The sequence below is a fragment of the Homarus americanus genome, unplaced genomic scaffold (assembly GCF_018991925.1).
Source record: "Homarus americanus isolate GMGI-L3 unplaced genomic scaffold, GMGI_Hamer_2.0 scaffold48406, whole genome shotgun sequence".
Lineage (NCBI taxonomy): Eukaryota > Metazoa > Arthropoda > Malacostraca > Decapoda > Nephropidae > Homarus > Homarus americanus.
The window spans coordinates 1,878,997-1,891,070 of record NW_024753828.1 but is presented as its reverse complement, the minus strand read 5'-3'; the positions used below and the strand labels follow the sequence as shown (position 1 = coordinate 1,891,070).

At 36.4% G+C, this 12,074-nt stretch overlaps 1 protein-coding gene across 2 annotated transcripts in view; it reads left to right on the top strand.

The window, feature by feature from the left end:
• Positions 1–12,074, top strand: part of LOC121855477 (transcription termination factor 2-like) — a 151,112-nt gene that overhangs the window by 80,954 nt on the left and 58,084 nt on the right. For both annotated transcript variants that reach the window (XM_042350446.1, XM_042350447.1), the window contains 2 exons: positions 5,604–5,780; positions 7,661–7,823. In XM_042350446.1, coding sequence (XP_042206380.1) covers positions 5,604–5,780; positions 7,661–7,823 — 340 coding nt within the window. The remainder of the gene's footprint in view (positions 1–5,603; positions 5,781–7,660; positions 7,824–12,074) is intronic.

Here is a 12,074-nt window from a genome sequence, read left to right as displayed (position 1 = left end):
TAAAATATATATGAACAGTAAATAAGTGTTGCTTTCATATTCTTATGTAAAGTAATGACGATATGTATTCACGTGTGCGCATGCGCACTTACATACGCGATCTCTCTTTTTTCTTTACCATTATCGTTAGCTACTTCTCTTGTTTCATTTATTTCCATTTATTAACATTAAATAACATTACTTAAAACAACCATATTAATTTTACTACAGCTACAGCCAAGGTCTTATTTTCTTCAGTCTTATATGTAGAACCAGTCAGTCACTGGTTTTGTAATCAACGAAAACAATGCTGTGTCATTTCCTCGTGTGTTTTAATATTCTACGTATTATTAATGAATTGTATTGCTCATTTTGCACACATAAACATTAATTCAATAAAAAAGACATTCAGTAATAAACAATAATGAATCTTTTGTACATAAGAGAAATGACGCTGTTTACACGATTATGCCCGTCGTCTGCACGTTGGCGGGCCGTTCAAACCCGTCGAAATTCAAGTTTCCGCCGTCAAAATTTTTATTTATTTATTTTTTTGTGTGTTCCAATAAAATACGTTAAGAATTAAAAACTCGTGAAATTTGATAAGCTACTATACGACATTTAACCCTTCAATATGTCTTTAAAGAGACCATGATGCAGAGAAAGTGGTGCTAGTGCTTCCAAGCATAAGCACAAGTCACTATCAATCCAGGAAAAGGGTGAATTTCCATGGTCCGGCACCGGTCAGGTCCCGAGGTTGCCGGACTAGAGAGGTACAACCTGTATGTATGTTGTGTTGTCAATAGTAAGAGAAACAATTGAGACCCTGCAATTGTGTGTAAATGAAACAGAAAGTCAGATTAGCAACCTGGGACTGGGTCACAATTTTTATGATGCCATATGGCAGCAGGGTCTACCATTAGACAATACAGTATTTACAATTACAGTATAGGATTCACCTCAGTTTCTCATTTAAACAATACAGTATCTTTGAAAGTACAAGTACAGGTTGTGGATCCTTTGTTTGAAATTCTAGAAACTGATAGTTTAAATGAACTATAATGTATGCAAGTATGGAATAAAGTTTTTCTAGGTAGAGTAGAGCCTTAATTGTCCAATTTATATGGGGAGGGGGGGGGGTGTCAGATATGCTAACACGTTGGACAGTCGAGGGAGAAAGCGTTTACTGTACTGTGATTTTACAATAAGATGACAATTGTTTTAAACAGTATAATTAATGTACAGTCAACTCTCTTATAACTGAGGGGTTAAGTTCATTCTCCCTCTCTATAAAAAAAGTGAAGTTAGGGTTTGGATTCTTGGACTTCCTCTCCAATATAATTTTTTTTTTTTACCTATAGCACAGTTTGTAATTGAAGTCACACAGTTGTGGGTGGAGCTTCTGGGCGACCACGTGGTAGCGGTGTGGAGGACAAACAAAGCTCTGTTTACCTGTTACCCTTGATAATAAATTCAATTGACCACTGCTCCAATTATTTTCTTACTCATTAAAAGGCATAGATCAAATTACACTAAAGTCTAACAGCTATCAGTATATGAACTATATACTTCTGATGAGATGTTTGTCCTCTGTTCCAACATTGTCACACTATTGCCGCATCATCTCGAATCTGTTTTTAGTATCATTGGCGAATGACAAAATGTGCTATTCTCAGAGATTGGGGACTCGCGTCTGCTCTTTAGACTGTGAGTACAACTGAGGCCTTTATTTTGTGGACTAGAGACTATGGCAACTATAGCTGTTATTTTGGGCTTTATCAAACATATACAAGAACAAAATTATTTTAAGTTTTTCCATGGCTTCCTAGGAGGAGGAATAAGAGTGTTTGGTTTTGTGCCTCATGCTGTCATTAGCAAAATGTAAACATTGCTGTCAATTCAATACAGACACTTTCCGGGTTACAGGTGGGTTATGTTCCTGTGGGATGTGTTCCTGTAAAACCAAGCGTTAAGCTAAATCATCACTAAATGAGGGATAATATCTGTGGGGATGGCATGTTGCCACTGTTTTACGTAATGAAACAGTAAAGATTGTGGAATATTCATTACAATAATCTAATGTAACTTTGAAATAAAGACATAATAAAAAACTATAAAATAAGAAGTGGACCTGGCATTTTGCCAAGTTAGACTGTCACTGTAGATACATTCCCCTACCAGGCCAAGCTGTGAGCTGTGTTTCTTTCACATGGCACCCACAGTTATACAATGTGCCAAAAAAATTATTAAATTAATTTCGTTATCATAAGGTCAAAAACAAAAAGGGAAAACATTTCTTATATGTGTGGGAGTTAGCACACAGAGTGGGAGAAGGGGAGAGCCATGATTGTGCTACTTCTATGAGATACCTTGTAGTAACAAAAGCATATGCCGTTGATTGTGTTCGTTTCTCTGTCTACCATGTCCACCGACAGTTAGAAATAACTGTACACATTTTTTGCAGTTCTTGAAGTTCTCACAGTTGAATGTCCAAGGATCCTGATATTGATCCTCCCTCTCTCCCTCCCTCTCTGTAGATCCATAATGGAAACGTGGCCAATATAATATTGATAAAACCACAAAGGAAAAGGGAAACATTGGAGCACCTTTGCTTTCATCTATATTCAATACATCTTTAGAGGCAAATAAATTTATAAAAGTTGAGGAAAAACCATTACAATTATCACAACCTGTGCTCAAATGTACTTAGTTAATTATTAAAAATCCATAATTTTGAACAACATATTACTGTACTTAATGTGTACTCAAATGTTCTACGGTAGAGACTACAATTTTATCTCCACTGCAGACTATGGGATGTTTATACTCAAATTAATTGCTATCTTGCAAGAATATCCTGTCATATAGCAGGGTGGGGAGGGCCGCTGCTCGACATACGTGTAACTTTGCAGATAATTAAAGTTCCCCACCGCTGAAGACAATGTTTTGGTATCTGTCAAAGGCTTGAGATGCACATCTGATCCGATGTAGAATCTCTTCATCAATGTCTGCGGTGGTGGACAGGTGGGAGCGCCGAGATACCGAAAGTGGGTAACATTAGAGAGGTTAGTACCGTAAAGCTGGGTGGATGGTGGAGGTGTGTCTGAACCAGGGGCAGGCGGAAAGAGAATCTGAGTCTTACGTACATTCACCTCAAGGCCTACCATAAGAGTCGAACAGTCGGTATTCTCATCATTGTTTTTACGTGCTCTACCAATATGCACTCCGAAATTCTTTGATGAGGAATATAGATATAGATATAATATTGGTTTGAACCTTAAGTACCGTAGTTCTTTTATATACAAATGCCTTAACATTACTAAGAATTCTTTTTATAGAAGTAATCCTCAGCCAACCCATGACAATAAGAATTTCTTAGTATTACCATTTAACAAAAATTTCTCTCAAATTCCTATACAACTGAAAACCTGGAACGTTAATGTGACATTTGAAAACTCGTGCACTGTAAAACAAATGTTAATTAAGAACTCCCCCAACAATGCAGGCGGCTGCATTTACAAGGTTCCTTACAAGGAATGTAATATGTTCTACTTAGGCCAGACGGGTAAAGATCTTATAACTAGACTTAAACAACATAAATATGGTGTTAGGACAGGCCAGGAATCTGTTCATTCATATGAGAGATAATAAACATTGCATTGACTGGGATAATGCCTCCTCAATTTTACAATGCAGTTCAATTGTCAGTAGGAACATTATAGAATCCAGTCTCATTAAACATACTGAATCTGTCGACATGAACTTGTGTAATGGCATGTACAAACTGGTAAATTTTGTGATTAAGAAGATTTGTAACCAGGTGAGAGGGTTGGGTCATCCTCCCTTTTTTACCTGAATACGGACACCTGCTGTCCCTAGGGATTTACTGTATACATTAGCCTTGTCAATATCTACTCCTTAATCGGTTCCTACCCCTGAGATGTGAATTACACGAAAGTGTTTAGTAAGGGTATGGGCAATTTTGTGATTTAAGAAGATAAGTAAGGATTGGGTCACTACCCTATGACCTGAATATTGTGGACACCTGGTGTTCCCTGGGGACTTGATCTCGCTCTCCTTTACTGTATATATTAGCCTTGTCAAGTATTACTCCTTATTCTGTACTCACCTCTGAAGATGTGAATTACATGAAAGCGCTTGGGAACTTTGTGTTTTCTTGTTTCCTTGTGGTTATCAGCACATACATACATAAACACACAATTGTGTTGCATCTTACATGGGGGTTATGTTTCATAGGGATTGCCTGAAGCTAAAAATGCATGTACAGGTGCTCCTCTACTTATGAACAAGTTACGTTCCTGAGGCTCTTGTAGATAACAAACATACAGTGATCCCTCGGTTAACGAAATTTCGGTTACCAGTAACGAATTACCTTCCATAAGATTCTTCACTTCGGTTAACAAAAAAATTTCAGTTAACGAATTCCTTACGAATTTTTCCCAACATGTTTTCGCCTGCTTTTGCCTGCTCACCAGCTGTAGTATTAGTCCGCCAATACAGTAATCGGTTTTAGGGCTTAAATTCGTTACCATTTGAGTAAATATAAAGAAGGTTGTACTATTCAATAATTTTCCAAGTCTTATATTAAAGTTTCTAGTCATTTTAACAATTATTTAACATAATTGAAGTACAGGGAACTAGTTTTTAGCGCGCCAAACAGCCACTTGACTCACCCAAAATGGCGTCAGTGTGTGTCCCTGCTCAGTGGAGGAAGCTTCTTGCTTGAGTCTCACTTGAACGTAAACTATTTTTACGTTTTTACAGTACAATTATTGGTGATTCTGTAGTTTATTTCACATATTAACAATATATAATGCAGTGCAGTGTTGATTTAAAGAAAATAATCTTGAATTACACCAATTGAACTAAAATTTTATGGGTGAAATGGCGGCATGGGGTGACTTCTCTTCCACCCCAATGCCTTCTCTTCTCCCTTCTCCTCCACCCCCATTCTAATTCCCATCATCATCATCATCAACCAGGAGCCTTCTACATGCACACCTCAAAGTAAGTGTACTTTACTGCATTTATTTTTAGTTTGTACTGTAATTTTGTTAACGAACGACCTTCCGAACGAATTGTGTTCGTTAACCAAGGGACCACTGTATTGTAAAAAATGAAAAGATTATGGATATTTAGTACAGCTATACCCTTTAATACAGCCTAAAAACCTGGCTCGCTCTTCTCTTAGGTAATGTTCATTCTATCTGGAATTTTCTTCAAAATAATCCAGTCTCATCCACATTAAACACCTGATCTGATGATGATTGTACCTCTGAAAGTTTGTAAGTTGAACGTTCTTAAGTAGAGGAGCACCTGTATTTAAAATTACCCTTGAAAATCTTTTAAATCGCCCATAAAATACATGGTTATATTTCCCTATAATGCAATGTGGTTTAGAAATAAAGAAAATATAATATAAAACTATAAACTAAGAAAAAAGTTATGGAATTTTTAGGTTGACAGATCCCCTTCATTACTTGCCAAGTTATACTATTTGAAATGAATAATCTTAATTATTTTTCTGCTTCTTAAACTGTGATTTTTATGAATGGATAGTTAATTTAATGTTTGTTGATCATTAATATATATTTTTTCCACAGCTGATGACATGGGCCTTGGCAAAACTCTGGCTATGATCTCTTTAATTTTACGTCATCAAGAATTAGTTAAAGATGGAACTATTATTGAAGACTTCTCCTCAGTGAAAGACTCTGACAACGAAAGTGGAGATGATGACAACCAAAAGAGTGGTGGATGGATTCAAAATAAATGTGCAGGTATGGAAAAAATATTACAAATCTCTAAATATACAGTGGCCCTCGGTTAAAACTCAATCCGTTCCAGAAGGTCGTTTAACCGAAACGTTCGTTAACCGAAACCATTGTTTCAATGGGTTTTTGGGTAATTGGTTCCAGCTCACCGAAAATTTCCTAAATTCAACAAAAATGGTAGAAAAGTTCACTTACTTTGAGGTGTGTATGTAGAAGGCTCCTGGATGATGATGATGATGATGGGATTTAGAATGGGGGTGGAGGAGAAGGAAGAAGAGAAGGCATTGGGGTGGAAGAGAAGTCACCCCATGGTGCCATTTCACCCATAAAATTTTAGCTCTCTGGTTTAATTCAAGATTATTTTCTTTAAATCAACGCTGCACTGCATTATATATTGTCAATATATAAAATATATTTCAAAATGACCAATAATTTGCTTGGAAACACAGAAAAAAAGCGTTTAGTTGAAGAGAGTCTCAAGCAAGATGTTACCTCCAGTGAAAACAGAGAGAGACTGACGCCTGTTTGCTGTGTTAAGAGGCTGGATGCCGCGCATTAAACTAGTCACTTTACCTTCAATTTTGTTCAATAATTGTTAAAATGACTAAAAAATTGAATATTAAACTTTTAAAATTATTGAATAGTATAAACTTCTTGATATTTACAAAAATAGTAAGGAATTTAAGCCCTAGAACCGATTAATGTATTGGCGGACTGATACTAAAGCTGGTTGCCCGGTCAGTGCAAGCGAAAACATGTTGAGGTCGGTTCGTAAGAAGTTCGTTAAGCGAATTTTTTTTCGTTAACCGAATTGAAGATCCTTATGGAAGGCAGTTCGTTAATCGAAATTACGTTAACCGAGGTGTTCGTTAAACGAGGGGTCACTGTACCAGTAACAAAGTACTGTTTACTTGATCAAGTGGCTCTAACCATGCCATTCCTATCTGATTGAGTTTGTGAAGTAAATCTCATACAGTGAACCCTCGCTTTACGCGGTTTCACTTTACGTGTTTCTACATTTACGCGGTACCCTGCCAGAACCGGAATTCCCACTTTACGCGGTGCATCTACTCATATACGCGGGTGAAGTATAATTTTTTTATTTAGCTCATAAAATTCATACAAATTATCCGGCCAGAATATAATTTACATTGCTGGAATTCTTACAATTTGATGATCATTTTGAATATAAGCATCATAGATTTTGCATTAGACATACAAATTTTAGATCTAATGCAAGTATTTTGTTTACTCAGAGCAAATATGTTATCTTTTGTGCAAAATATATGACGTGTATATTCAAAATATTCCTGGTCTTGCAAGGAATCCAGCAATGTCAATTATATTATCCTAACTTTAGTCTGAGGTATTATTTATTACTAAAAATGTAAATATACTGTCGGAAAAAGTGGAGTTTGGGGATGGGCCAGTTTCTATTGGAATTAATCCCATATGTACTGTTGTTCACTTAACGCGGTTTTCACTTAACACGGTACCCTCTGGGTTTTATTGACCGCGTTAAGTGGGGTACAACTGTATTTCATTATTATTATTATTATTATTATTATTATAATTATTATTATAATTATTATTATTATTATTGTTATTATTTTTATTTTTATTATTTTTATTTTTATTTTTATTATTATTATTTATTATTTATTATTTATTTATTATTATTATTATTATTATTATTATTATTATTATTATTATTATTATTATTTATTATTTATTATTATCATCATCATCATCATCATCATCATCATCATCATCATCATCATTCCCCAGGCCTCGATGTGGGTCAGTGACCTGTGTCCGGGTGGGCTAATCCCCATAAAAAAAGAAAAAAGAAAAAAAAAGTCATTTGTGATATCCTTATATTTCAGGTCCATCGAAATGCCGTTCTCTAGTGCCATCCAGTGGCACATTGGTGGTGTGTCCAGCTTCCCTTCTTGGTCAGTGGCAGGGAGAAGCTCAACTGAGGGTCTCCAGGAGAAAATTGAAGATCCTAGTTTATCATGGGACCAACAGAGAGATGGATATCCGTTCGTAAGTTTTACTTTACTTTTTTATACATGCTTAGTACTTAGGTTGGAAGTTGGGTAGGGGGTGCTCATTATATGTTGAGGATGTATATTTTATCATTGATAATATTCCCCTTTGCTTTGATGACCATTTTAATTCTTCATGGCGTACTGTCAGCGATTTTTTTAAGTATTGTGGATCAAGGTCTTGTGTCCAGATACGCCTGATCTCGTCCGCCAGGTGCTTGGCAGATGAGGTATTGCTGTTTGGCCGCTTCCCCTTGAGATAATTCCAGGCATTTTCAATGGGATTCAGGTCATGACTGCTTCCTGGCCACTGTAGAACATCAGTGTTATTTTCCTGGAGCCATTTTGTCACTGTCTTAGCCTTATGGCAGGGGGCACTATCCTGCATAAACAAATTGCACCCCTACCAACTTTTCTACTTAAACAACTTCAGATCATAGCTGATTCACTGTTTCATGTTTTTAATGTGTATGCTGGGTTGTATCGGCTTCCCTCAACTGGTCGTCTCACCCTACCTGGGTGCCCTGAAATGCATCTGAAGGTGCTTTCATATGACCACATTACAGTAAGTCCTCGCTTAACGTTGTTTTGGTACTACGTTGCTGAAATTTGGAGTCCAAAAATTTTTTGAACATCCTTGTTATCCGATACTACGTTGTTTTGCATCGTCACAGACTACTTTCTATGGCGCAACACCCGCTCCTGTCTGGCCATGCTACGCTCTCAGCTCGGTGCGCTGCCCTCACTCACGGAACGTCGCAGCGTCCCCAAGTGACACCAAACCAGTCTCGGTTACAACTTCACATCATTCGTTTGTACTTAAGTGTTTTTGCTCTAAAACTGTACTCTAACCAATCAAAATGGCTTCCAAGCGCCCATCAAGTGCTTTTGATGCTAGTGTAGTGAAGAGGCAATGTAAGACCATTACTCTTGCTACGAAAATAGATGTATTAACCTGATTTGAAAAAGGGGAACGTGCTGTGGACATAGCTGCTGTGCTTGGTCTAACCCCCACAACGGTGCATACTATCCGGACCAACGCTGACAAGATTAAAGTTAGTGCTGGAACTGGTTCTTCTCTGAGTGCAACTAAGACGACTTGTGCTAAACGCACTTTGATAGAGAAGATGGAAAAGATGCTGGCAATGTGGATGGAGGACCAGAATCAATACAATGCCCCTGTGAGCCTTATGGTTATCCAGCATAAAGCCAGATTCTTGTTTGACTACTTAAAGGCAGAAGAGGGTGAAGGATCGAAGGAAGATACCTTTACAGCCAGCTGAGGATGATTTCAACGATTTAAGCGTCGATATAACTTCCACAACATAAAAATGACTGGTGAAGCTGCCAGCTCAGATACAGTTGCTGCCAAGACATTCCCGCCAAGAACGGAGGAGGAGTAAACAGCGGCGGAGGAGGAACAAGCAGCGGCGGAGGAACCCCATTCAGAGCAGGAGGAGGAGGAGGAGGAGGAGGAGAAGACAGAAGACAGCCGCAGAGTCTCAGTGATTCGCCACCCTCTTCCTCTCCCGCCCTCCTCCGCTCCCACCCTCCTTCACTCCCGCCATCCTCCTCCTTCGCTCCACTACCCACCACACACTCGCTCTACCACCTCTGCCCATCGGTGAGTACCAATAGTACAAACTTAGTACTGTAGTTCTATATACTATATTCTATAGAAATGGCAATGATTTTCTGAATATGTAACTTTTTTCATGGGGCAAAGGGAGGCTCAGGAATGTAACTCCTGTATTTTATCTATTTCTTATGGGGAAATTGATCCGCTTAACGTTGTTTCGCATAACGTCGCATTTTCAGGAACGTAACCCCGACGTTAAGCGAGGATGCCCTGCACCTTACCCCACTGTTCCGGTGTCCAGTCTTTGTAGGTACAGTTTTTTCTCGATTTAATGATATAATTCGAGCCACCCCTGTTCGTTAACCCCTAGGCCCTGGGTGACGTTCCAGAATGTCCGACCGGCGCGCCCGAGTGATGTTCCAGAACGCGCGCCTTTTCCCGCCACTGCTAAAATGCCCAGCGTGGGTTATCAGGTTCCCTTGTGACTATTTTCCTGTCACGCCACACCTCAGCCGCAGGGAAGCTTCCTGAACGTAATAACCTACTTTTGTTTGTTTTATTTTCATTATTTGTCTATTTTATCATGTTGTATCAAAGTAATATTGCTAAAAGTAGTGGAGTTGTATTGTAGGGTAGTGTTACTGTAAAATAATGCAATGATTATGTTATAAATGTATTTATTTGTGGAATTATTATTTTATGTATTACTTGCTCTACATATACATATATATATATATATATATATATATATATATATATATATATATATATATATATATATATATATATATATATATATATATATATATATATATATATATATATATATATATATATATATATATATATATATATATATATATATATATATATATATATATATATATATATATATATATACATATATATATTTCCAACATACATGGGGGTTGGGTAACAGAGATATCAGATTATTTATTGAATATTATTACTCTTGTCAGCCCCCCCCCATGTCATATTTACGTATATACACATGTGGGGTTTTTAAGACCAAATTATTTGACAAAAAATTGGGGGTTGACCTCTAAATGGGTAATAGTTTCATTAGGTTGAAAAATATTTACCAGTAAACAATGGAAATGATGCACCAACGCACCACCAGCTGTGAGTGTCGGTACAGTTGCCAGGGCAGATCTCTTGCGTCATCATAGCAAGCCCAAAGTAGCCAAATCCATGGTATGGTAGCACAGGATGATGTAAAACATAAAGTATTCATTTATTAAAGTTTATTTATAGATACTGGACATAAATTTTTGTTCATTACATTTGAAACATCAATCTTTGTTAATTAAATTTGAAACAAACGAAAACTACGATACCGTATTTTCATTAAAATATTATATCAAGTATATTTTACCATAACTGGGACTGAATGAATATATTCTCAGAAATAAATATGGAAATGTAATATTTTGGCTGAAATGACTTACATATTACATTGAAAAGTGGGATAAAATCATGACGAAAACAATGATGTTCGCTTTCTTTCGTTCAAAAGATGTTACCGTAATCGCTTTTCGAATGGTTTTCAGTTAAAAAACTGTTGCATCACAAGTGAATTAGGATAGAATATTATTGTAATACAACAGTTTTTTAACTTAAAACCATTCGAAAAGCGATTACGGTAACATCTTTTGTACAAAAGAAAGCGAAAGTCAATGCTTTCGTCACTTTCCACTGTAATACGTACGTCATTTCAGCAAAATATTACATTTCCATATTCTCGGAAATAAATAGTTTTGCTGAAACGTAATGCATTTCAATGTAAATTAGGATAAACTACATGAAAACAAAAGACTTTACCTAACTTTCCGATGTTCAAGATATGTTACTCGTTTTTTTAGTAGTTTTCGGTTAAAATACTCTTATATTAGTGATATTCTATTCACACTGTGCTTGATATAATACATTCACAGAAATGTAATATTTTTGCTACTACAATGCTGATGTCAACACAAGCGTGGTTACAGCGAGACTGACTGAGTGAGGGAGAGCTATGCGTGTGTGTGTAAGGTTGCGGGAGCGGTCGGTGTTCGGTGCCGCGTGCGAGTTGAATGGCGCGCGATTTGAAAGTACTTCTATTACTTCAATTTTCAGAATATTCCTCCGGCGGGGCAATCTGCGTATTTGCAAATCCGTGTATGCTAAACCCGCGTATGTTAAGGGCCGACTGTATTCCACATACACTTAAGTATAAATACAAAGTTTCTGTGATGATCGGACAACGTCCATTTCGGTTAACGTCATGTTTCCAAGAAGTATCTAGGACGTTAACCTTTGCATGACGTTATGGCATACCCTACTGTACCTAGATCACGCACACCTACAGTGATTTACTTGCATATATATATATATATATTATATACCTTTATATGCGTTATGGCATATATACTATAGTAGATACGCACACCTACAGTGATTTACTTGCATATATATATATATATATATATATATATATATATATATATATATATATATATATATATATATATATATATATATATATATATATATATATATATATATATATATATATATATATATATATATATATATATATATATATATATATATATATATATATATATATATATATATATATATATATATATATATATATATATATATATA